At 41.1% G+C, this 24,960-nt stretch overlaps 2 protein-coding genes across 4 annotated transcripts in view; one reads left to right on the top strand and one right to left on the bottom strand.

The window, feature by feature from the left end:
* Positions 1 to 2,310, bottom strand: part of XNDC1N (XRCC1 N-terminal domain containing 1, N-terminal like) — a 38,723-nt gene extending 36,413 nt beyond the window's left edge. Inside the window, 1 exon segment of the mRNA XM_019625578.1 lies at positions 2,059 to 2,310. The gene's annotated coding sequence lies outside the window, so the exon portion shown is untranslated.
* A 420-nt stretch (positions 2,311 to 2,730) lies between these two features.
* Positions 2,731 to 24,960, top strand: part of RNF121 (ring finger protein 121) — an 86,634-nt gene continuing 64,404 nt past the window's right edge. For all 3 annotated transcript variants that reach the window (XM_019625637.1, XM_019625636.1, XM_019625638.1), the window contains exon 1: positions 2,731 to 2,809. In XM_019625637.1, coding sequence (XP_019481182.1) covers positions 2,805 to 2,809 — 5 coding nt within the window. In that variant the 5' untranslated portion in view covers positions 2,731 to 2,804. The remainder of the gene's footprint in view (positions 2,810 to 24,960) is intronic.

Here is a 24,960-nt window from a genome sequence, read left to right as displayed (position 1 = left end):
ATGGTGCCAACTTGGGCCAGTGAAGCAACGTCCTCCACAACTAGACTGAAGAACAAAACAACAGCAACTTGTCTGTTCCCCTTCCCCCAACTCCCCACCGCTGTTCCCATCTCCCCAATTCCCCAATAAAAATCTTAAAAAAAAGTATATAGTAAAATAAACAAGAGAATTTAAATTATTTTAAAAAAAAAAGAAAATTATACTCAAATGGATCAAAGACAGAAACATGAAAAATACTTGAAGGTAACATAAACAAGGTTGAAATAAAAATTGACAGACTAAAAGAGGATATTTGCAACACATATAAACTTGGATAGTATTCAGAATATATATTTTTAAGTATTACAAATCAGTAACGGCAAGCAGTCCAATAGAAAACTGGAGAGAAATATAAACATACAATTCACTTAAGATGAAATCTGAATGACCAAATACCCACATAAAAAAAATTCTCAGCCTCCCTAGTAATAAGGAAACTGCAAATATCTCTTCCTCTAAGACTGGGAAGAATTTTAAAGTCTACCATATAAAGGATTGGTAATAATGTGGAGAAATGGGCCCTCTCATAAACAGTTGCAACACATCTTAATTCTGATTAGCTAATTTCAAGAATAGTCACATATGGCTAATAGTTAACCTATCTGAACAATGCAGCTCTAGGAGGACTCACATGTGCAGGAAGACACAATGTTTCTAACAGCAAAAACCGTAAAACTCTAATATCCATTAGTTGAGGAATGAATAAATGAAATGTTATATATCATACAATGGTATACTATATAACAGTTAAAAAAATAGATGTAAATACAGTAAAACGTTGGACTACGAATAACTTGGTTTGCGAGTGTTCCGCAAGACAAGTAAGCATTTCTAATACATTTTAACTTGGTAAACGTATTGATGTCTTGCAATACGAGTAGTTTGTTTCCAGAACGAATTATGCTCGCAAACCAAGGTATTACTGTATACATAAACATGGAGAGCCCTAAAAAAATAACAGAGTGAAAGAATATGATAGGTGATACATAGAAAGTAGTACTTATGTTCATTAAAAAACAAAATTAAACAATACAATACCTAAGAGTTTGTGAAATACGTAATAATTTTCTTTCAACAGACTGGGAAAATAACACTGATAATTATGATAATAGTTGCTTCTGGGGAGGATGAAAGAATAATGCGTCTGAGAATAGAAGACATAGATAAGGTCAACTTATTTTTTTTTTTTTAGCTGAGCCATCTTGCCACCTGTTGGCAGCTCAGTGGTAACTCAGCTCGGGCTGGACTCGAACCGCTGTTGCTCAGAGCTCAGACTCTTGAGCGAGCTCTTAACCAACTGAGCCACTTGGCCGGCCCTGGTAAGGTCAACTTTTATCTGTATTATTTTATCTCTTTAAAAAATGAGGAATCAAATAATTATTATGTCAATAATCAATTCGGGGTGGTGGGTATACAGTGTTTATAATATTCTGTATTAAGTTTCACATAATAAAAATAATTCCTATTTTAAGTAAACAAGACGGCTGTAGATGGTGTAAATATTACCCTGTAACTTCCTGACGGATCCAAAATACAGTTGACTGGCATTCTAGTACTTTATGAACCCACAGGTCATCCTAGCCCTATTCATCCGATATTCCCAACAGGGAAGTGTAGGGGGCGTGAGCAGGGGCTGCAGGCTCGCAAGGTGTCGGGTCCGGATGTACAAATAACAGCTTGTTGCAAATGAATTACAATACTAAGCTATTAATTTGGGGTGAAGCACAGTGAATAAGGTGTATAGGAAGAGAGGATGGTAGGCGCTGGGGACGCAGGATGTGGCGTAGGAAAGAGTACCAAGATGTATGAAGTAGATCTGAAGACGTGGGAGGCTAAGAAGCAATTTGGGGGCCATAGAGGTCCCGCAAGGCTCTTGGGCTTCCAGCTTCTGGAGCCTAAACCGCGCGGCTACTTCCCAACGGTTCCTCGGAACACGCTGTTCTGTCCACTTTCTTGATGACCACCCCTCCCCTCTTTCGGCCACTACCTTCCTGATCAAGAATCCCCAACGCCCCTCACCCGCGACAATGAACCTCGATGAGCCACCGCAGCTTCAGCTCGTGGATCGCAAACCCATTCTCCCGCCAATTCGGTCATCTGAGGTCTGCCTCCTGACCCGGAGCACTACTCTTCCGCCTCCCGAGCACGGGATCATTCTGGGACCTCAAAAAGCCCCTGTTTTTGAAAAATGACTCCCACCGAGGCAAGAAGGGACGTACTGTGATCTGTAAAATACATTCATATGTTTTACATATATTTTATTCACCACAAATCTCCTGTCGAGAGAGTGGAATTAAAACTTCCGGGTCAGATTCAATGCATTCTGGGAAATGTAGTCCTTAGCCTCCACACCTCACTCCTTGAAGCCGAGTGAGGGAGCGTCGCGAAAGTTGACTGTTTAGGGACTCTTCTCTTTGGTTCTTCAAAGGGGAAAATGGGTGAAATATTTGCACTGAAAATAATACAAGCTGAAATTCTCATTTCCCAAGAAACCTCCCTTGCCGAAGCTTAGAAGTGCATGGGAACCGTCCCTCCTTGACCTTTAAGTGAGAAGCAGGTAGATGGTCTCTTAGTCCCAGTCAGGTCTCCGCCTATCTTGATGGCCCGCCCCCTCTGCCAGACCCTGCGCCGCCGATTGGCTAGAAGCACTTGAGCGGCGGAAGCAGCTGTCTTGAGCGGCGATGGGGGGAGGGGGAGAGCTGTGAAGATGGCGGCAGTCGTGGAGGTGGAGGTTGGAGGAGGTGCTGCCGGGGAACGGGAGCTGGATGAGGTAAGAGTTGAAAGCCAAGGAGAAAGTCAGCCTGAAATTGAAGGGAGGGGAAGGGAAGTATCTGGAGTGGGGGCAGGAGGGTCCTAGGAGAGACAGGATCCAGAGAGGGAAGGAGCCAAGTGGGGGGCGGGTGCGAGGAGAGGGATATCAGAGGCACCCTAAACTCGAGGACTCGGAGATGGTCACGGGGGTAGAAGATTTGCAGTAACCTCAAGGGTGGAGGTGAAGGACAGGGAGAGAAGCCAGAGGGGTCGGGATTAAGATTTGAGATTATTAGCTGGGTGCCCTAGGGTAAGACTAAAGGGCTGAGAAGGTAGCTTGAGTTGGAGGGGCGTGGACTTCTGCAAGGAAAGGTAGGGCTTTCACTGTGGGAAAAGGACTCAGGTTAGGTTTGGAGTGGGGGTTGGGGATGCGGGCCGGGAAGGCTGCTAATCTAGTATTATAGCTTTGAGTTATTTTTATGTAAGAGCTGTTTTATTTATCCCTACATTACTTTGTACATAATATATGCTGAGTAAAGTTTTGGTCAACGAATGAAAGAACGAATGGATGAATGAATAATTGTATACCGGAATTCATCCATTCACTCATTTAACAAACATTAAGTATCACCTTTGTGCCGAGTCTGGGCTAAATGCTAGATAGACAAGGGACTCTCCCACTGAAGAGCCCACAGTCTAGTGGTGGGAAACACACAAGAAGACTAGTCATTGCATTAAAGGTATAATGTAATGGTGGCACTGAGAAGAGGGGACCAATTCAGTTTAGGCTGGGGAAGGCTTCCCAGAGGAGCTGAGTCTTAAAGGATAAATGATTTTCTGTTTATCTCTCTCCTTCTAGACTTATTAAGAGTTATTTGAGGGTGAGCTTCTTGAGAGTGTATGCCCCTTTTACCTATCTAATAGGCATTTAACAACTGGTGTATTCAATTACCAATAGTGCTTGAAGGAATCACTAGGAGGGAGAAATTGAGTTTGAAGGGAATGACGAGACAATGAAGGCAGAGGCAGAGAGCAGGTGAAAAAGGAAAGGGAAAAAATTCTGAATCCAAAGGTACGTACATTCATAGCTAGGGGTGCTTATGGTGTTGCACATGACAGCATATGAACAACAGGGAGGAATCAGAGGAAGCAAATTGGTTATCGGGAATGGAACCAGTGGGATGTCTGAGGGATCAGAATCTTAGAGCCCTGGCTGTATGTTAGGGGGTAGGGTGGTTGGGGAGGATTGGGGATGAGGCCCAGAGAAAGGGAGTAGAAGTGGACTTGAAAACCAGACTGTTGCTTGGTGATGGGATGACTTGGAGGATTTGGTTTACCTAATTAGGATCATTAAGGTGGGGGGTGGAGACTGAGAAACTGACAGGCACTCTGAGCAGGGGGAAGTTTTTAAAGAAGAATTTGTAAACCCATACCTTCCAAACACTAGAGGTGTTTGGATACCACTTGGTTGGTGAGGTGGGGTGATTGTGGAAATGACCTCTAAGGCCCCTTTTGGTCTTAAGTTTCTGTGATTACAGTTGGCTGTGGTTCAGTGAGATGTATTTGAAAGCGCCTTGAAAAAAGGTAAATACTGTATTGAAGTTATTGTGTATGATTTATAAATCATGGGCTCTCTTCTTTGAGGGAGCCTGATTTTAGTTACATATACCAGGGTTCATTGAGATAAAGAGCAAAAGTTGTGGCAGAAGAGAAAAGAACTTATTTTTGATGTCAGACATTTAGCTTTTTAGCTTTTCCTCCCTAATTGTTTTAAGAATTTTAAAAGCTGAAGATAATATACTTCTGGAGTGTCATACCTGGAGGTCAACTTTATATGTAACCACAGGCATTCATCCCAGGAAACTTGTTACTTGTTTCATTTACTGAGAAAGACTATAATCTGTTGCATGGAAATTCTATATGGACTTGTTCTGTCCTTTTTGTGTGTTTAAGAAGTAACTCTGAGAAGCAGGAGCTGTCAGCCATCCCTTCAAACTGCAAAAAACAAACATCCCCTACCCCCCAAACAGGGGTCCAGTCTGGCAGACCTTAGGAGTTTCTACTAACGTCTACTTTAGTTTCTACTAAAGCTGTTTCTTAACTGCTGAAAGAGAAGGTGAAACCCATCCTTTAATTTGTAATTATGGCATCTGCTGTGTATTATGCACTGGAAATTCACAGATGGGTAAGACAGGGTTTTTACCAATTTGTAGTGAAGAGACATGCAAATAGTCCTTTAAATACTAGATAATTGCTATAAGGGAAGTATGTAACAAATTCAGTGGGGCACAAGAGTCAAGCCCTTACGTCGGCTAGGGGGAGTCAGTGAAGTCTGAAAAATTAAAGGTTGGGTTTACAAAGAAGAATGATTTGCATGGGGCATCAGAGTTGCCTTTCTGTAGCACTTCCTGCTTGGTAGAGACTACGTACTGTGGAGCCCAGATCATAAAAGGGTAATGGATAGCCTAGCTAGAATGCAGTTGGTGCTGTTTGCCACTTCTTTGGAAAGATAGCACGTGCTGTGGTTTGTTTTTCAGGGTGTTACACCTATGTTTTTCAATATCAGATGCCATTAGAATGATAAATAGTTTGGAACAATAGCCATCAGTTCATTCACTTTCCTTTCCTCTTTTGTCTTTTCCATTATCACTTTCTCTAGTAGTTGAGGTAATTTAGGCTTTGCTAATTGCTTCTCTTGTTTTGGAGAGGTGGATAGTAAAGAGGGCTTAGGAAAAGAGCTACCAGTAAAAAAGGCTGCTGTCCATTGAGCCTCTACCATAAACCAACCCGTTTAAAGCCTTTTACCTACATTATCTCATTCGTTAACTAATAGCAGCCCTGTGAGATGGTGTTAACCACATTTCATAAATGAGGAGACTGAAGCTAGAGAGGTTAAGTAACTTTCCTAGGATTCCACAGTTTGTGAGTGTGGAAGTGCAGGCCTGCCTATGCTATACTGAACTTAGCCCATGCTATGCTGAGCACCTTGGTTCCATTTCTTACTCCATTACTGTACTCTGCGAGTAGGTAATTTAAAACTGTATGGTCTTAATTATCTCATGTGAAAATTGATTCATTACACTTGATAAGTGATTGTGATTCAAAAGAGCATTTTGAGTCTCACATTTGTGAGATAATTTTTGTGCTATTCCCTATTTATGATCAAGGAAGTTGAGGTTCAGAATATTAGCATGCTGAGGGTCTTGCAACTACTAAGTGGTATCACTTAGATTTAAATCCATTTTTATAGATTCCAAAGTGTTTGTTTCCCCTCAGTTTAAAGACCTAAACTTCAGTTTACATCTTACCAAAGTAAACTACCCCTGTCTTTATATACAAAAGTCCCACCTCCAAAACATGAAGCAACATTTCATTCCTGAGAGGTTCAAAATGGGGACTACCTAAAGGAATATTGGGTTTTTTCATGCAGGTCCTTAGATTTACTGGTAATTTGATTCTGCTGAACCTCTGGTCATGAGGAGTGGTTAGCCCAGTGGTAGTTAGGGAAATGAGGGATGGCTCTAACCAGCTCAGGCCAGGTACTAAAACAGGCTCTGATGACTAATGAGCTCAGTTCTTTCTCTCTACTTGCCAAACCACAGGGTGCTGAGGATGTTAATAGTATAAAGTCTGGGTACCAGTTGGGAGGCCCAGAGCAGACCTACTCCTGGAGCCAGTGAGTTCCTCCTTAAAGGGGCAGCTGGCCAACCTCTAAGAGGAACTGGAGCATCATCTTGGCAGAGAGAGAGCTGGCTTGGGACCTAAGGCAGAAAAGCACTTCAACATCCAATCAGGGCCAGCCCATCCGCCTGGCCAGTGCCTGAGTTCTGGATGTGTTTACTCCCAGGGCTTGTTCCTTTGCCAAAAGGATGTGATATCATGCACATCAGTGAGTAGTTTCCAGCGCAAGTTCAAAACAGGTGTCCCAGCCTACAACTATTAGGTACTATTGCCTCAAGTGCGTAATTTACCTCTTCTGAGCTGTGTTTTATTCCTGTTAAAAGAGGAGATTGGACTAGATTGGTGGTTTTTAAACCTTTATTTAGTCATGAAACCCTTTATTCAAACAAAATCTCACTTGGAAGCCTTGTGGTCCTTGAAAGGACTCAAAGAACGCCTTGGGTGTCTCAAGCCATTCTTTGAAAATCAAGGAGCCTTCTCTTACTGCCCACTGATTGGGTAACCCTACTTTATCTGCTTCAGCCCCCTGTACTTCCCCGAGCCCAGCCCTACCAAGCATTATTTTAATTGTTGTCTGTTTTCCCCACTAGACTGTTAGCTACATGAGAAAGCAGAGTCCAAGTCCGTCTTGCTCAGTGTTGTAGTCCCTTCACTCAGCATAGTGCCCGGCATACTGCAGGCACCTAATGTTTGATAATTATTATTTTTGAGTAGTAGTAATTATAGCTACCATTTAGTGAATGTTTGTGATATGCCAGCTCCTCTGCTCAGTAGTACATGCTTTTTGATTGACTGTTTACCACATCCCTGAGAGAATTGAACTATTGGACTAAATCATGTCGAAAGCTCTTTCTGACTCTACCAGACTGTGTACCGTATTTCTGATTACTGCCAGGGTCCTTGTTGACGTTGTCCTGTTTATCTAGAATACCTTTCCTTTCCATTGTGCCTTTCTAAATCCCACCTGTACTTTTCTCTAGTTTCTAGAACTATTCTGATCTACACTGATAGCTTCTTTCCCTGCATTTTATGTTTTTCTCTGTGTTCATGTATTAATTTGTCACTTTTCTGACATACCTACTGTGTGCCAGGCACTGTGTGCTATGCCTAATATTACCAAGATGGATGAGGAGTTCACAGATTGGCATGAGGTAGATAAGTAAGAACAAAAATGTGTCACAGGTGCGATGATAGTGGAACAGGTACAGAGGGTACATCACAGAGAAAATGGCAATCCATGTCATATCTCCTCTTCCTAGCTAGATTAGTAAGCAGGCAGGCTGTAGAAGCTCCCATCCCTTGCTTCTTCAAAGTGGTAATCACTGTTTGATTTTTTGGGGTTCCCCCCCCTCCTTTGGTTCTCTCCCTGTAGGCATTTGATAAATGTTCCTTGTTTCCAGGGGTTTTTTTCTCTGTGGACTCTCCGCTAAAGCCAAGATCTTATTGAGGGATTGAGGCATGTGTGACTGAAATTTAATCTTGGATATCTGACCATTTATCTTTGGATTTTTTTAAGGCATGTAAAATGAGTAGTAGCATAGTGTAATGGGAAAAACTAGAGTAGTAAACAGTAGACCTAGGCTCTAGACTAGGAGTAGCAGATTTGTTTTATCTCAGAGATAGCCAAATGATAGTAGATGCATAGAAGGCTATGTTGAGAAGGATTCTGAGGACAGGGGCTCAACAGAGAGTGCTGAAGACAAAATTATTTAAGAGTACTTACTCTGTGTCAGGTCCTGTGCCAAGTGTTTTATATGCATTTTAATCTCACAGCCATAAAAGTTCGTTACTTTTATGGTTATGCCCATTCTACAGATGTGGAAATTAAGGCATAGAGAATTTAAGTAACTTGTCCAATGTCATACAGCCAGGCAAGTGACAGAGCTGGAGTTCAAATCCAAGATGACTCTAGCATCTGTGCCCTTAACCACTCTGGGCAATATAAGTACTAAATGCTTTCCACACTGCCCCGTGCTCAACATTTCTACTGTGTAAATGTGGGACTTCATTTTACAGAGGTGATTTGACTGGGGTCATGCTATTTGTTTGTCTCTCCCATAAGATAGTTCTCCTTGAAAGTCTTATCCATCCTTAAATCCCTGGTGCCTGGCTTAGAGTATGATTCAAATGTGTGAAGATATGAACTTATGAAAGAGTCCAACCTCTCTGTACCTCAATTCTTTATCTGTGAAATGATAGGTTTGGACTAGACGACCTCCTAGAGGTTTCTTACAGCTTTGAAAGTCCTGGATCCCAGTTTTACTCTACTTTGTGTTTCCTACAATTCTTATCAGGTACTCAGTAAATACTAGTGAATGACTGAATGAATAAAGGTATAATTATTGTTAATAATCTGTGCTAATAATACTGGGATGAGAGAAGAAAAAAATGTGACAAGGAAGTTGTAGACAAAAAGGCCTACATATGATCTCAGATTCCCTAATCTTTGGCTTTTTATGCAGTCAGCCTCATACTCTGGCAGACACCCCATCTGCAGACAGTCTTTCCCATTTGGTTTCCCATTACACCTCCCATCCCCAGCTCACTCGTACTTTTTAAGTCACTTTTTGATTAACCTTATGACTTAACTCATCTACTTCAGGAGGAATTTAAAGTGTCATCTGGTCAATAAAGGGGGGTAGCAGAGAGAGGAAGGAAAGATGAAGAAGAATGTTCTAACTCCTTGGGTGCAGGGACTGTCTCATCTCTGTACATTCCTCAGTGCTTGGCACATAGCAGACATCAATAAGTATATTGAATCAATGAGATTGCTTTAGATGTGGATTCTGCTCAAAATTAAGAAAAGTGTTGACTAGGGGCGGCTGGTTAGCTCAGGTGGTTAGAGCCAGGCTCATAACACCAAGGTTGCTGGTTGGATCCCCACATGGGCCAAGGAGCTGCGCCCTCCACAACTAGATTGAAACAACTACGTGACTTGGAGCTGATGAGTCCTGGAAAAACACATTGTTCCCCAATAAAATTTCTTTAACACGTTAAGCGCCAAGCCTGTTTTGTCTTCCTTTCTGTTTAGCCCACGATATCTGATTTCACAGATACGCTTTCTCTTCAGTCAGTTGTCTGTGGTTCGTGTTCCAGTGCAGTTTAAAATTTTTTCTTTACCCATAACAGTGAAAATGTCAGTAGAAGAAACGTGTGAAAGCAATTCAAGTGAAATTAGTTTTCCTAATAGAGGAATATAATTTTTTAAATTATATATCGTCAGTCACCAGTGACTGACATGGCGCTTAACGTGTTAAAAAAAAAAAGTGTTGACTAAATCGAAAAGGTTAACTGACATATCTACTCTGTTCTGACAATATTTGCTTATAAACTGCTTATGAAACCTTTCCATTTATTTAATGCCATATTGCTTCTTATCAGTGAGTCATAAGCTCGGAATCTGAGGTCCTGCTTTCTGTCCCCATAGTGCCCTATATAGATTTCTATCAGCACTTTCTGTGTTGTATTGTTTATCTCCCCCATTAGGCAGTGAATTCCTTGAGGGAACAATATCATTTTTCATCTCTGTGTACCCAGCACCTAATCTCTCACAGTGGCTAGCATAGAGTAGATATTCAAATGTTTATTGAACTTAAATCGTCAGTCCATCCACTCATGTTGAACATCCCCAACAAGTGACCATTCTCTCAGTCTCTAATGATAGGGAATGTAGTGTACAGTAAGTCTGTTCCCTCTTTGAATACCTCTGTTGCAATATTCTTCAAACTGGGCTAGAATTCTTATTTCTTTAGCTTCAACTTTGTAGTCCTCCTTGTACCTTTTCCCAGATCCTGCATCTTTGTATGTTTGACCCATGGAGAGGCACTTGTGCTGCCAGAGAGTGAATGCCTCTGGTGAGTGTCGGCTCAGACTTCCTGGGGCTGTGTGGCCTGAAAGCTTCCTCCATGAAAGCCACCCCAGGATAACCCATCTGAAGTCATTCCCTCATCTCTGCTTTATTTCTTTGTGTTTTCCCTTCTTGAAGTCATTTGTTACCTCTTTGTTCATCAGAGGGAAATGCGTAGGTAAACGTAAACTCATCAGTTCTCTCTAACGTGCAGCTTTCCCAAGGGGATGCAGAGGTGTGGCTGTGGGGCTTTTGGCCCTGGGTAACCAGGGAGAAACAGTGGGGAAAGGGAAAGCAGAGAGCTGGAGGCAGAGAGCAGAAGGCCTGCCAAGGTCTTGTCCCCTGCCCTCCTTCCCCCTTCCAGCAGGGTGTTCTCAGTAACTGAATGCTTGTTTCTTAAGAGGCCTCCAGTGACACTTGACTCCCCAGTGCCCATAGGATTGAGCCTAACCTCCTCTGGAATCTTATTTAGAGCCCTGCAGAAACAGTCTTTTCTCTTTCTGTTTTAATGATATTAATAGCTAACTTTTTTAGTGCCTGCTATGTGCCAGGCACTATGCTAAGCATTTTATATGCATTCGCTCTTTTAATTTTATTTTAATACTGTTATTATCTTCATTTTCCAGATGAGGAAAACTGAACACAGCTAATTAATTTATTCAAGGTTGCGTAACTTGGGTTGGAACGTGGTGATGTGGCTCCATGACCTGTATTTCTGGCGTACTCTGTAACATGGATTCATTATTTTCAAAATTCACCATATATTTATTGAGCATTTAATTATGCCAGTTACTTTATTTGGCCTTGGGACTTCACATATGGATAAAGAGACTCTCTCTCCAAAAGAGTTCACCGTCTAGTAGGGAGAGAAACCCATCCAGTGATAATGACACTATAGTGTGATGAGTAGAGTTATATACAAGGTACCACAGCTACCACAGGAAGGAGTGCTTAAGTGTATTTGGGAGTTAGGGAAGACTTCAGAGAGGATATGACATTGGGCTGATTTTTAAGGAGGGGTAAAAGTTTGCAATATGGATGGGAGGCCAGTTTATAACAAGGTTAAAAGCACATGTGTGAAGAAATGGAGGGATGAACTCTAATTGTTAAGCATACCGTTCTCCACTAATAAAACATATTAGTAACTGCTTGCTTTGTGTAAAGCACTATGTTAGGCATTTGGGCTGAGGGAAAAGATGCTAAATTATGTTTCTTTCCTTTAAGGAGCTTACAATTCAGTTAGAAAAATAGGACGTGGCTATAATTATAAAATAAGTACTAAATACCTTATCAGTAGAAAAAAACAAAGTGCTGTGGGGGAAGTAAACCCCTTATCATTGGTATGGTTAGAGAAGACTTCATGGAGAGGGAGCCATCTGAGCTGGGCCTTAACAGATTGAAATTTCACTAGAGAGAGAGCATAGGATAAAGGACCCAAGTAAATGTGAGAAAGAAGAATGTGTGTGGGGATCAGCAAGTAACAGAGGACTAAGTGCTAAATCTAGAGACATAGGTTGGGGCCAGCATGAGGTTGACTTTGAATGCCAGGCTCAGGAGTTAAGATAGGTTTATTCCTTTAGTCATCAATTATTGAGTGCTTGTATATGTCAGATACTGTGCTGGGGACACAAAGATGAAGACATGGTTTCTGCTCTCGGGGCTGATAGTCATGTAGGGGAAGACAGACATGGAAACAAATAATTGTAGTATAGTATAAGTGTGAGTTCTATACTGTGTAACACAAAGGAGGGAGTCTTGAAAGATTTAGAGAAGATGCTTGAGTTGGTTCTTGAGGATTTTTTGAGTTAGATGCCTGTGAGGTAGTGAAGAGCGGTCCAGCAAAATGAAAAGATATGCAGTCTTGGAGGCATTAAACAGCATGGAATATTCTGGGAAATATAAGAATTTCTATAAAACTGGAGTGTAGGTTAAATGTAGGGGGATGGTAGTGAGTGATAAGGTTGAAGAGGCCTTTTTAACAACATACTAAGAAGCTTGGGCTTGTACCATGTTCAGATCTATGTCTCAGAATGATCAATTCTGGTAGAAGTGTTGAAGTTGTATTTGGAGGGATCAGGTTGGGGAAAGGAGAAGAAATTAGCTGGGAGTACTGCAGTAGTCTAAGAGATGAGGAGGATCTGAGCAAGGCGAAGGCAGTGAGGATGGAGAAAAGTGAGCAGCTATAAAAATATTAAAAAGCAGTGCTTCCACTTATCTTTTTGCCCTTTCCATTCTTCTCCCTAATTCATTCACCCATGCATTCATCAAGCATTTATTAAGTATGTAATCTGTATTGTTTATTCATTCTTTCCTTCTTCAAACACTTGTCACTTAAATATGTCAGGCATTTTTCGAGGTCCAAGTACTAATGAACAAGACTTCCAAGGTCCTTGCTCTTGTGAAGTTTACTTTCTAGTGGGGGAGTGCAGATAACAAATAAATAACAAACAAGATAACTCCAAATGGTGACAAGTGCTCTGAGGACAATAGGATGATGTGATAGAGAACAGCTAGAGGAGAGGTGCTACTTTAAACAGGGTGGTTATGGAAAGCCTCTGAGGAGGTGATATTTGAATCAAGACCTGAATAATGAAGGCCTAGCAATTTGAAGATTTGGAAGCAAACGTGTGTTAATTGGAGGGAAAAGCAAGTTCAAGTTGTTGGGAATGAGTTAAGCACGTCTTGGGGCCCAAAAGAAGGCTGAGGGGTGACCAGTTAGCTCAGTCGGTTAGAGCGTCATGCTGTTAACACCAACGTTGCCTGTTCGATCCCTGCATGGGCCACTGTGAGCTGTGCCCTCCTTCAAAGAGTCAGCTATGCCATTGTAGCTTGAAAGCAATGTGTAACCAATGACCATGGCTGTTCCCCAATAAAAAAATTAAAAAGAAAAAGAAGGCCGATATGACTAAAGCATAGTGACCAAGGGAAAAGCAGTACCCTGTGAGGTCAGGGAGTCTGGTGGTCAGACCTATAAGGCCTTGTAGATGGTGCTAAACATGTTGAATTTTGTGAGTACAATGAAGAGATTTTGGATGGTTTTATAAATGGAAGTGAAGGGAGCAGATTTGCATTTTTAAAAAGAGCTTTCTGAGTGCTTTGAGGAGGATGTATTGTAGGAGGCATTCAAGGAGAGCCGTTAGGAGACTATTGTAGTAGATGGTGTTGGTGTTGGGGGCAGGTGGGGAGTGGCAGCAGAGACAACTGACAAAAATGGATGAATTTAAAATATGTTTTCTATTTGCTGTTGGATTGAATATGGAAGGTAAGGGGAAGAAAATCAAGCTTGACTTTCAGGTTTTCTGGATTTGTTTTACTTTGACTTGATAATTGTCAACAGTATGTTTAATGGTATCATGTACTGAAATAAGAATGACCAGAGGAGATGTTTTTGCGGGAGAAGGAGGAAATGTGGAAAATTCTGTTTGGCTATGGTAAGTTCTGAGATGACATTTAAACATCTAAGTGGTGGTGTTAATTAGGCAGTTCAAAATATGAGCTGAGAGGAGAGGTCTGCACATAGGTCTAGGACTCTGAAGATGTGTTTTTTTATCCAAGCTTTACCACTGTTGTTACCTGAAGCAAGTTAGTAAGGTGCTCGGAGTCACAATGTTGTCAGCTTAAAATATTAATAACGTGGGCCGACCGAGTGGCTCGTTGGTTAGGAGATGGCTTGGGACGCCAGCTCTGAGCAGCAGGGCCGCCAGTTCGGATCCCACATGGGACAGTGACGCTGTGCCCTCTACAGCTAAGATGGTGAACAACAGCTCAACCTGGAGCTGGGCTACTGTGAGTTGCTGGCAACAGCATAGTCTGCAGCCTCTGCTGCAGTGGGCTGCTGTAATCTACCGTGAGTGGCCGGCAGCTGGTGTGAGCTGCTGTGAGTGGCCGTCTGATGGCCGGTGACCAATCTGCCTCAGCCGGGAAGAGCGCAATGATCACAATACCAACATGGGCCAGTGAAGCGACGTCTTCCACAACTAGACTGAAAAACAAAAGGACAGCAACTTGTCTGTTCCCCTTCCCTGATTCCCCAATGCTGTTCCTCTCCCACAATTCTACAATAAAATCTTGTAAAAAATAATATTAATAACGTTATTTGTTATGCCAGCCTTAGGTGTATGGGAGAGAATTCTGTTCATTCATTGAGCATTTACCAAGGCATTATTTTAGCTGTGAAGGATAATGAAGACATAGGCCCTGTCCTCAGGCTGCTCATAGTCTAGTGGAAGAGTTAGTCAAATAAATAGATGTAACAACTGCTGTAATACAGAGAGGCACAGAGATCTCCGGGAGCACAGAAATGGTGGGCAAGGGATCAGGAAAGTCTCCTCAGGAGAAGTGGAACTTTAGCTGGTGTGAAAGATGACTAGAAAGTAACCAGCTAAAGAAAGAAGGGAAGGGTCCCCTCGGCAGGCTGTAGAACACGTGCAAGATGAGAGGGAGAGAATGGCACTGTCGGAACTGTGTGCAGTTTACTGTTCCTGGAGCATCAGAGTAGAAGGTGAGGAGTAATGAGGAAGTAGGGAGACTGGACAGGTACATGCAAGATCACGTAAGCCTTATATGCTGTGCTAAGGAGTCTGATTTTTATGTGTAGTAGATGATTAGTGATAGAAGAGCTTTAAGCGCTTAGGTGAGTGACATGGATCAGATTTGCATTTTAGCAAGATCACTCTGGGGACAGAAATGGAGAAGGGATTAAAGAGGCCAGGAAGACTTGCCTTAATTCAGGCAAGGAGGGCTTTCAGATTGATTTAATTCCAAAGTGCATGTACTTTCTGGTACGTTATACATAGTACAGAGGAGCGTGTGCTAAGTGCCAGAGGAGTTGGGGTCGGGCAGAGGAGGTAAAACTGGCAAGGCAGACTGGGGTCAGATCGTGGCCTGATGTGGTCACAAGAGCTCGCTTTCAGTGCTCTCGTGGAGGGCATTGTGTAGCCTACCGAGGAGTCTTACTTTCTCTTACAGGCAGAATTGGGACACCAGAAGATTCTGAGCTTAAGTAACACAGTGATTGCTGAGAAAGTCATGTGGTTGAAGGGCCTGCATTAATTTTATAACTTGAGTAATAATAAGAAATGGTAGAGACATTTCCTTCCCCACTGACCTAGGCTTTCTGGTACAACCAGCTGTGTTCTTCACTTTCTCCAAAGCTTCCTTCAGCCCTAGTTGTGTTAAATTTGGAAAGTATTTATTGTTGGTTATTAATGATCACATAGGGTTTTATGTTAACATTTCTCTTATGAGGAAGAGCAACTTTCTAACTTAGTAGACACAAAAGATGGAGCGCTTTTGTCAGCTCTCCCTCTCTGATGCGGTCCTGATGCCAGCCTTCTCTTTTCTTTGGGTCAAGTTCTGAGTTCTTTAAGGAGAAAAGGCACGCTAAGCAGAGCCAAAGTTTCATTCACTGCTAGAAATGAATATAGTTTGTGATTCTGTCATGTGCTTGCCTTCTCCCGCTAGCTAAGGGAATGGAGGGAGGGGGCCATTATTCTAAGTGATGGAGCATTTTGATAGCTACTTCTGAGTGAGGGCCACTGCGGGAATGTTTTATACAAAAGTTGCTTCTTATTCTCAGAGAGCAATAGCTGTGTCAAGATAACCGATAGTAGCTATCATATACAGGTAAGTTCTGTTGGTTTCAGATGGCTTTCCGAATTCCTCTGGATACCTCTGCAGCATCGTCCCCATTGTTTGTTCAAGAGAGAATTACTCAGTCTCTGCTTATTTCCAAAGCATGTGCTTTGTGTCTAGTGCTAGGTGTGATGCGTTGAGGGGGATACTGAATGAGTTAGGCATCACCCTTGTCTTCAAAGCAGTTAACATTATGTAACATCCATCTAACATTCATTGAACACAAACAGTGTGCCAGTTTATGTGCTAGTTCTTTGAAACACAAAGATGAATAAGATTCAAATGATCCTTGGACCACTTCACACCCAGTAGGATTGCTAAATGGGAGAAAATATCTGATGAGGGACTTGTATTCAGAATATATAAAGAATTCTTACAACTCAACAAGAAAAAGATAAATAGCCCAATAAAAAAATAGACAAATGTCTGAATAGACTTTTCTTCAAATAAAATATACAAATGGGGCCTCCTGAGTGGTGCGTTGGTTAAGAGCTGGCTTGGGATGCCAGCTCTGAGCAGCAGGGCCCTGGTTCAGATCCCACATGAGGGCCAGTGATGCTGCGACCCCCTACAGCTAAGATGCTGAACAACAGCTCAACCTGGAGCTGAGCTGCCGTGAGTCGCCGGCGATGGCGTAGGCTGCAGTGAAGCTGCAGTGGACTGCTGTAAAGCTACCGTGAGTGGCTGGCAGCCGGCGTGAGCTGCCAAGAGCCACCGTGAGTGGCCGTCCAGGGCCTGGCGACCGATCTGCTTCACCTGGGAGGAGCGCATTGATAATACCAACATGGGCCAGTGAAGCAACATCCTCCACAACTAGACTGAAGAACAAAAGGACAGCAACTTGTCTGTTCCCCTTCCCCTGTTCCCCAAAGCTGTTCCCCTCCCCCAATTCCCCAATAAAATCTTTAAACACACACACACACACACACACACACACACACACACACACACAAATGGCCAGTAGGCACATGAAAAGATGTTCATGTTAGCCATCAGAGAAATGCAAATCAAAACCACAATGACATCCCACTACATTCCCATATGATGCTATAATAAAAAAGACATGTAACAAGTGTTGTTGAGAATGTAGAGAAATTGGAACTCTCATACATTGCTAGTGGTAATGTAAAATGGTACAGCAACTGTGGAAAACAGTTTGGCAGTTCTTCAAAAGGTTAAGCACAGAGTTACCATATAACCCAGTAATTCCACCCATAGGTATATACTTGAGAAATAAAAACATGTCTACACAAAAATTTATACACAAATGTTCATTGCAATATTATTCATAATAGCCAAAAGTAGAAACAACCCAAATGTCTATCTCAACTGATAAATGGATAAATAAAATGTATATCCATATAGTGGAGGGTTACTTGGGAAGAAAAAGGAATGGACTGATACATGCTATAACATGGATGACCCTTGAAAAATATTCTATGTGAAAGAATCCAGTCAAAAAAGACCATGTTATATGACTTCATTTATACGAAAGTTCCAGAAAAGGCAAATCTATAGAGATGTAAAGTAGATTTGTGGTTTCCTAGGTCTGGGGGTGGGAATGGAAAGTTGGCAGATGAGCATGAGGTTTCTTTTTAGAGTGAAAGAAATGATTTAAAATAAGATGGTTGCACAACTCTGTAAATATACGAACAGTCATTGAATTGTCCACCTAAAATGGATGCTATACCTCAGTAAAGTTTTTAAAAATCCTTTATAATATTGAATGTCAACTGTAATTGAAAAATAAAAGTATATCTGATCAAAAAACAAAAACATTTTGGCCTCATGATGATTAAAGCCTGGTGATGGAAACAGACTCAGAAACAAGTATAAAAGTAATGTGACCTGGAGCTATGTGCAAATTGCAAATTTCTGTGGGAGAACAGGAGGAAAGGAATTATTCCACCTCAGATTTACCAGACTTTAAGCTCCTTGAGTGTGAAGCTGTTATTTCTTATTGTATCTCCAGTCTAGAGCTTAGCATATGATCAGTTAACAGTTGTTGAATGGATGTGTGAAAGAGTAAAGTTAGAGAACATCTCACAAAAGAGTTGATATTTGAGCTGCATCTTAAAGAGTGAATAGAAATGAACTAGCCAGTGAAGGAGAGGAAGGAATTCTAGGGAGAGAGTAGCAGCCAAAGCATTGAGGGATAGAAGGGAAGAGCATGTTAGAATGGTAGGTGGTTGGTTCAATGTGGCTGGAGTATAAGCCTTTTGGTGGAGAGTGGTGAGATAAGTAGCTGGTTTGACCAGAACATGAAGTACCTTGCATGTCATGCAAAGGAGTTTGGACTTTAAACCAAAGGCAGTAGAAAGTTATCAGAGTTTGTTAAAGTGGTAGGCTGAAGCAGTCAGCTGTGTGTCTGATAAAGATCACTGTGGCTGCTCCTATGTTATAAATCTGTTCTGGCAAGATTAGAGTCAAGGAGATCACCTTGGAGGTCACCGCAATAATCTAGGAGAAGCAAGGATACAGTCTGAACTAAGGAGATGTGTCATTGAAAAATTCAAGGGAGATTTCATAGGTGGGTAGATGTGATGAGCACAAGAGTAGGCCAGACTGTAAAGGTTTTAGGAGCTCATAGAGAGGGTAGTTCTATTCTGGAAGAGTTTCTGGAGGAGGTGACATTTAGGTTGGGTCTTTAAAGATGGGTAGAAAAGTAGAGAGTGTATGGGAAGCTGGAGTGCATATAGGAAAGAGTGAAAGAGGAGGGCCAGGTAGGGAGGAAGTCAGTCTGAGAAATGATGAATTGAAGAACCAAAGAGCAAATGGTAGGTGTACCCAAATTTGATAATTGTTGAATGGGAGCGAGAGATCATTAAACGATTTCTCTACTTTTGTATATATTTGAAAAAGCTTTCCATTTCAGCTGACTTGGAGGATGTGCGTTCTTTGGATGGTAGGAAGAATGGGGGTGGAGGGCAGACAGTAGCCACATCAGTTATTATAGCCAGCATCTACTTTTACTTCACTGCCCAAAGTGTGCTGTCCATGTTAGGTCTTACAGTTTGGCTAAGCATAACCAATGTCTGTATGACTCCCAGCTGATTTATGAGGTCTGAAAAGTGAGGTAGTTCCACTTTGATTTATTGGCCTTGAATTCTTGGCAAGGGTAAGGAGTTGGAGAAGAATGTGAATGAGAGAATGGGGAACCACAAATATGGGTAGCTTGTGAACCTTTGGACTTCACTTTTTATGCTAATCACCCAGCAGATGACAGTATCTGTCTCTATGAGATAGAGGCAGCCTAGTTGTTGTGATATATTCATACCAGGTTTAGGAGCTAGCTAATCTCTCCTTTCTATGCACTTACACAGTATTTTGTTTATATATCGGTGATTATCCTTATCATATTATGTTTAATAGTTTGTCTCCACCCCCCTACACACACCCTGGACTGTGAATACCTCAAGGGCAAAGGCTGAACTTAGTCATCTCTAATGTTTTGTGAAAGAATGAAGTCTCTTGCTATACATTTGATCAATCTGTAACTTTTGGAAGGATCAACTGAGACTGCAATGCCCGGTTGCCCTGGTGGATGGGGTTCTAGAGTTTAGGGCCCTTTGCAGTTAGCAGGCACTTGAAGCCAGGGCATGTGGCCATCCCCTGAGTGATGGATATTCCTGATGCATATGGTAGTCACTTGGTACATTTTTATTGATTTAATTTGGTCGAATTCTGTTATACCACACTGTAGACATTTTTGCTTTTACTTCTGTGGTAACTAAGGAAACTGGGGGAGTTTGGAAAGTCTAAGTGTTATAGCGGACTCCAAACCTTTGGAGTTAGACAGATTTGATGTGAATTAATATAGCAATTTAAGGGCCAGCTGAGTGGCTCAGTTGGTTAAGAGCTCACTCAAGAGTGCGAGCTCTGAGCAACAGGGTCACTGGTTCGATTCCCAGCCCAAGCTAAGCTGCCGCTGAGCTGCCAACAGGTGGCAGGATGGCTCAGCTAAAAAAATAAAAATAATATAGCAATTTAGCTTTAAAGGGATTTGAAAATCATCTAAGCCACCCCCCTCATTGTATATGGGGAAGCTGAGGCATAGAGAGAAGTGCCTTGTTTTTTGACATATAGCAAGTAACTAGCTAGGCCAGATTAGGACCTATAACTTTTTCTCTTCGCTGAGAAAGGTAGTTGTTTCCCTGAAGCCATTTCTTGGGGGTGAAAAGTGGGAATGAGATAAAACCCAAGGAATAAGACATACCACAGGGACTAAGTTTAACTGTTCATCCCACCCTGCATGTTCTCCTGTTGTTGGAAAACTTTTGGGGAAACCAGTGTCTACATGCAGCAACAAAATAGCCTCATTTTCCATTCTTCTCTTACTCTGCTTTATTTTTCTTCATAACATTGCTTTTAGAAAGTATTTCATATATGTAAATATATGCTTATTTACATGTTTATTATCTTCTGCATTAGAAAGTAAGTTTTATAAGGAAAGAGACTTTGTTTTATGCCTGTCTTGTGATCGAATGAATGAACAAGTAAACAAATATTTATTGGCTACCATCAAGATGCCAAGCACATGCTTCCCATGACTTTGGCATTTATATAGGTCAGTGACATGTCTCTTTCTTTGGGTTTGATCATTCATGAATGTATTAAAACCCTTCTTGAACACAGAATACACGTTATTGTCAAATGATTGCCCAATGACTTTATAGTGCTTACATGAGTAGAGTGAGGTTACCCTTTTTTTGTGGGTTTGGGAAGTGTGAGATTTAGTGTGAACTTAAACCTTATGCTGCTTGATCAGATAAGCCCATTAGAGAAGAGAATCTCAGAAGTCATAGAGCAAAGTGATTTGGCAGCTGGGGAGAGAACACTTGGTCCTTAGCTGTGGAGAGACAGCAGGACCCAGGGCTGAGTTACCCATTAGGCACAGTGCCCAGGGATCCACAAAAATATCTTAATTTCTTTTAATCAGAAGAAAAAAGTAGATATAATACAACTTGGTTTTACACATCTTTATACCAATACAGTCATAAAATACTGGGTTGTCGGAAAAGTCATGACGTATTTTTTCTGTTTTTTTGTTGCAAAAATATGTCATGACTTTTCCGACAACCCAATATATTTAAAATAGAGGATGGGGCCCACAAAGGCAAAAGTGCCTAGGTCCCATGAAAGTCATAATGTGGCCCTAACAGGACCTTGTGAGTAGTCATTGGCTTTGCCATTTGAGGCCCTAAGCTCTCATTCTGATTTCTCCCCTGTCGCCAATAACCATGATCTTCAATGAGTCATTTCTCTCCTTTATACCTTACCTGTGCCTTCTGTAAAATTGAAATAATTGTGCTCCCTGGGCTGAGTAAATGCATGCTTTTAAAACAGCCTAATTTTTTTATTTTTTGTCTTCTCAAGGGCAGGAAAAAAGTGTGATTTAGAATAGGAGTACCTTAAATGGGAACTGAGTAAGCAAATAAATGAATCACACTTCACAGATAGCTTCAGAGGCTGGCTTGCTTCATTGATTGATTGGTTGATTGATTGGCTGATTGATTGTTTTATATACAGTTGTCCAGCTATCTTTTATTTAGTTTTTTTCTGAAGGTCTGTCAGCAAAATTTATAGAACTCTGTGGGCACTCAAGAAAATGATGTGGAAAACAGGGCTGATATGCCTTCTTAAAATTAAGAGCCAATGTGAAGAATCAAGTATGCATAGGGGATGAACAGTCTTTTCAACAAATGATTTTGAGACAACTAGACAGCCCCATGCAAAAGAATGAAGTTGTACCCCTATTTCACACCACGTACAAAAATTTACTCAAATGGACTGATGACCTAAATGTAATAAGTAAAACTATAAAACTCTTAGAAGAAAATATAGTCATAAATCATGACCAGATTTGGCAATGGTTTCTTAGATATGAAACCAGAAGCACAAGCAATAAAAGAAAAAAATAATTAAGTTGGACTTTATCAAAATGAAAAACTTTTGTGTTGTAAAGTTTTCACCAAGAAAGTGAAAAGACAACCCACAGAATGGAAGAAAATATTTGCAAATCATATCAGATAAGAGATTTGAAAACTTTTATAATTCAACAATGAAAATATAAATAACCTGATAAAAGTGGACAAAGGGTTCTGATATGGCATGTAAGAAGTTTGGAAGTCTCCACTCTGTCCTAACAACAGGTAAAAAGCTGAACAAACTGAAAAATCAACAGTTCTTAGATCTAAAAGAAAAGTGAGGTCACAGGACAAACTGCTGCTCCGAAAATTGGAGAGACCAACAGGAGAATACAGAGAATCACAACTTACGGGAGCAGAAACCTCCGTGGGAACCACTGCTGGAGTAGGGAAACATGGACTGTACTTGATGAATGCTGGAGGGTCAGTGTGAACAACACTGAGAGCTAAAAACTCCAGGGGGACTCAGTCATTGAGGACTCACCACAAGTTTCTGGGTTTTACCTACTGGATATCTACTAGGTTCTTACAGTAAGTATTGAGAAAAATCAACTGTGCTTCTAACAGGAAAGGAACCATTTAAAATTACTGCAGAGCTTTCTGTTATTCTTAAAGTCTGCGTTAGGAGAAACTATTTAACCATAGCCTAGTCTGCTAGGTTTTTATCAGAACCTAACTCACCTACAGAAAGGGAAATATCCAACTCTAGCCAGCTTTAGCCTTTCATGTGAGAGACGGGAAATACCAGCTCCAGCTCACTTAAGCCATCCTGTTCCACCTAAGAAGGTGGGTGAGGAACTGTGAAGCACTTAGGAATTTCACACCCCAGAGGTACAGACTCACTGAAAGACCGAAACCCATTTATCTGACTATAGAATGCCTCTCCCTCTACATCTTACCACCACGTTACTAAAGGCCTATTTATAGCAGTTCCTTTTACTTGGTGTATCATGCCCAGTTTTCAAGAAAATAATACGACATACCAAAAGGCTAAAAACACAGTTCGAACAGACAGAGCAAGCATCAGAATTAGACTCATATATGGCAGGGATATTGGTATTATTAGACCAGGAACTTAAAACAGCTTATTAATATGCTAAGCGTTCTAATGAAGTACACAGAATGCAGGAACAAACAGACAATGTAAGCAGAGAGATGGAAATTCTAAGAAAGAACCAGAAGAAATGCTAGAGGTTAACACAGTAACAGAAATAAAGAATGCATCAAAGGGCTTCTTAGCAGACTGGACACGGCCGAGGAAAGAATCTCTGAGCTGGAGGGTATCTCAATAGAAATCTATAAAAGTGAAAAGTAGAGAGGAAAAAGACTAGAAAAAAACAACAGGATATCCAAGAACTGTGGGACAACTACAAAAGTTATAAGGTATGCTTATGTTTGTGTTCCCCTTAAATGCATATGTTGAAATCTTAATCCCCAAGGTGAGGGTGTTAGGAGGTGGGTGTTAGAGCATATAGACCCAGGGAGAGGTCCCAGGTCTGAAAACCTGCCTCCATAAGTGGAGGACAAGAAGACCAAAGAAAGAGACGGGTTACTCTAGTCTGGTAGTTAAAGAGTTTATTAAGGGAAACTTACATACTAGGTGTGTTTTGCAGCTGCAAGACGAAGTGGATCTGTGCGTCACTTGGCAAGTGCCAGAGAATCTCATAGAACAAGGTGGGATAGTCACTTGTATTGGAATGTGACCAGCCCCTTGTATGGGTAAATACTTCATTTCTATGGTTGACTGGGTCAGGACAATGGCCTGTTCTAGGAACCAGCATGTATTGTAGCAGGAGGCAGGGAGAGGTGCTGATTTATGTCAGAACAAGCATCGATTATGATCAGCCTGTAAGGGGTGTTTGTAGTAAGCACTCTCTGTCTGGTGTGAGTCCAGCTAATGAGTCAGACAGTAATCATACCTTGAAACCATCTCCCTTCCACAGTGTGGCGTTTGGGAGGTGATTAGGTCATGAGGCCAGAGTCCTCATAATTGGGATTTGTGCCCTTATAAAAGAATTCCCACAGAGCTCTCTAGCTCCTTTTAAAATGTGAGGACACAGCAAAAAGATGGCTGTCTATGAACCAGGAAGCTCTCACCAGGCATAAAACCTGCTGGCACTATGATCCTGGACTTCCCACCCTCTAGAAATGTGAGAAATAAATGTTTGTTGTTAATAAGCCACCTAGTCTGTGGTATTTTGTTATAGCAGCCCAAACTGACTAAGACATACACATCATGGGAATACCAGAGGAAGACGAGAGAAACAGAAGAAATATTTAAAACAATAATAACTGAAAATTTCCTCTATTAAAATGTCAAGCACCAAACCACAGATTCAGGAAACTCAGAAAATACCAAGCAGGATAAATGCCAAACAAAACAGCAACAACAAAAATAACCAAAACTCCACGTAGGCATATCATTTTTCAAACTATAGAAAATTAAAGATAAAAAAAAATCCTGAAAGAAGCCAGAGGAGGAAATACCTTACTTCTAGAAGTGCTAAGATAAGAATACATTTAACGTCTCCTCAGAAACTGTGTAAGCAAGAAGAGAATGGAATGAAATGTTTAAAGTGTTAAAAGGAAAAAAACCTACCAGCCTAGAATTCTGTACCCTGTGAAATTAATAATCCTTCAAAAGAAATGGAGAAATAAAGACAAAAATTTGGGAAATTTTGCCAGTAGACCTGCCTTGCAAGAAATGTTAAAAGAAGTTATTTAGAGAGAAGGAAAATGGTAGAAGCAAGAGACTCAGATCTACGTAAAGCAAGAGTATTGGAAAAGGAATAAGTGAAGGTAGAATAAAAACATTTATTTTACTTATTCTTTTTTATGAGTGATTGTAAATTTTATTGTATTTTAAATTTCAGTTTCCACATATTCATTGCTAATATACGAGTATAGCAATATTTTTTGTGTGTGTTTATATTGTATTCTCCTACCTTGTTGAACTCTCCTATTCTAGAAATTTTTTTTTTGTAGATTCTTTGATATTTTCTATGTAGACCATCATGTCATCCACAAATGGCAGTTTTCTTACTTTCTAATCTGTGTGCCTTTTTTAAAAAAAGATTTTAT

The sequence above is a fragment of the Hipposideros armiger genome, unplaced genomic scaffold (assembly GCF_001890085.2).
Source record: "Hipposideros armiger isolate ML-2016 unplaced genomic scaffold, ASM189008v1 scaffold_635, whole genome shotgun sequence".
Classification (NCBI taxonomy): domain Eukaryota; kingdom Metazoa; phylum Chordata; class Mammalia; order Chiroptera; family Hipposideridae; genus Hipposideros; species Hipposideros armiger.
This window is presented reverse-complemented; position numbering and strand designations above follow the sequence as displayed.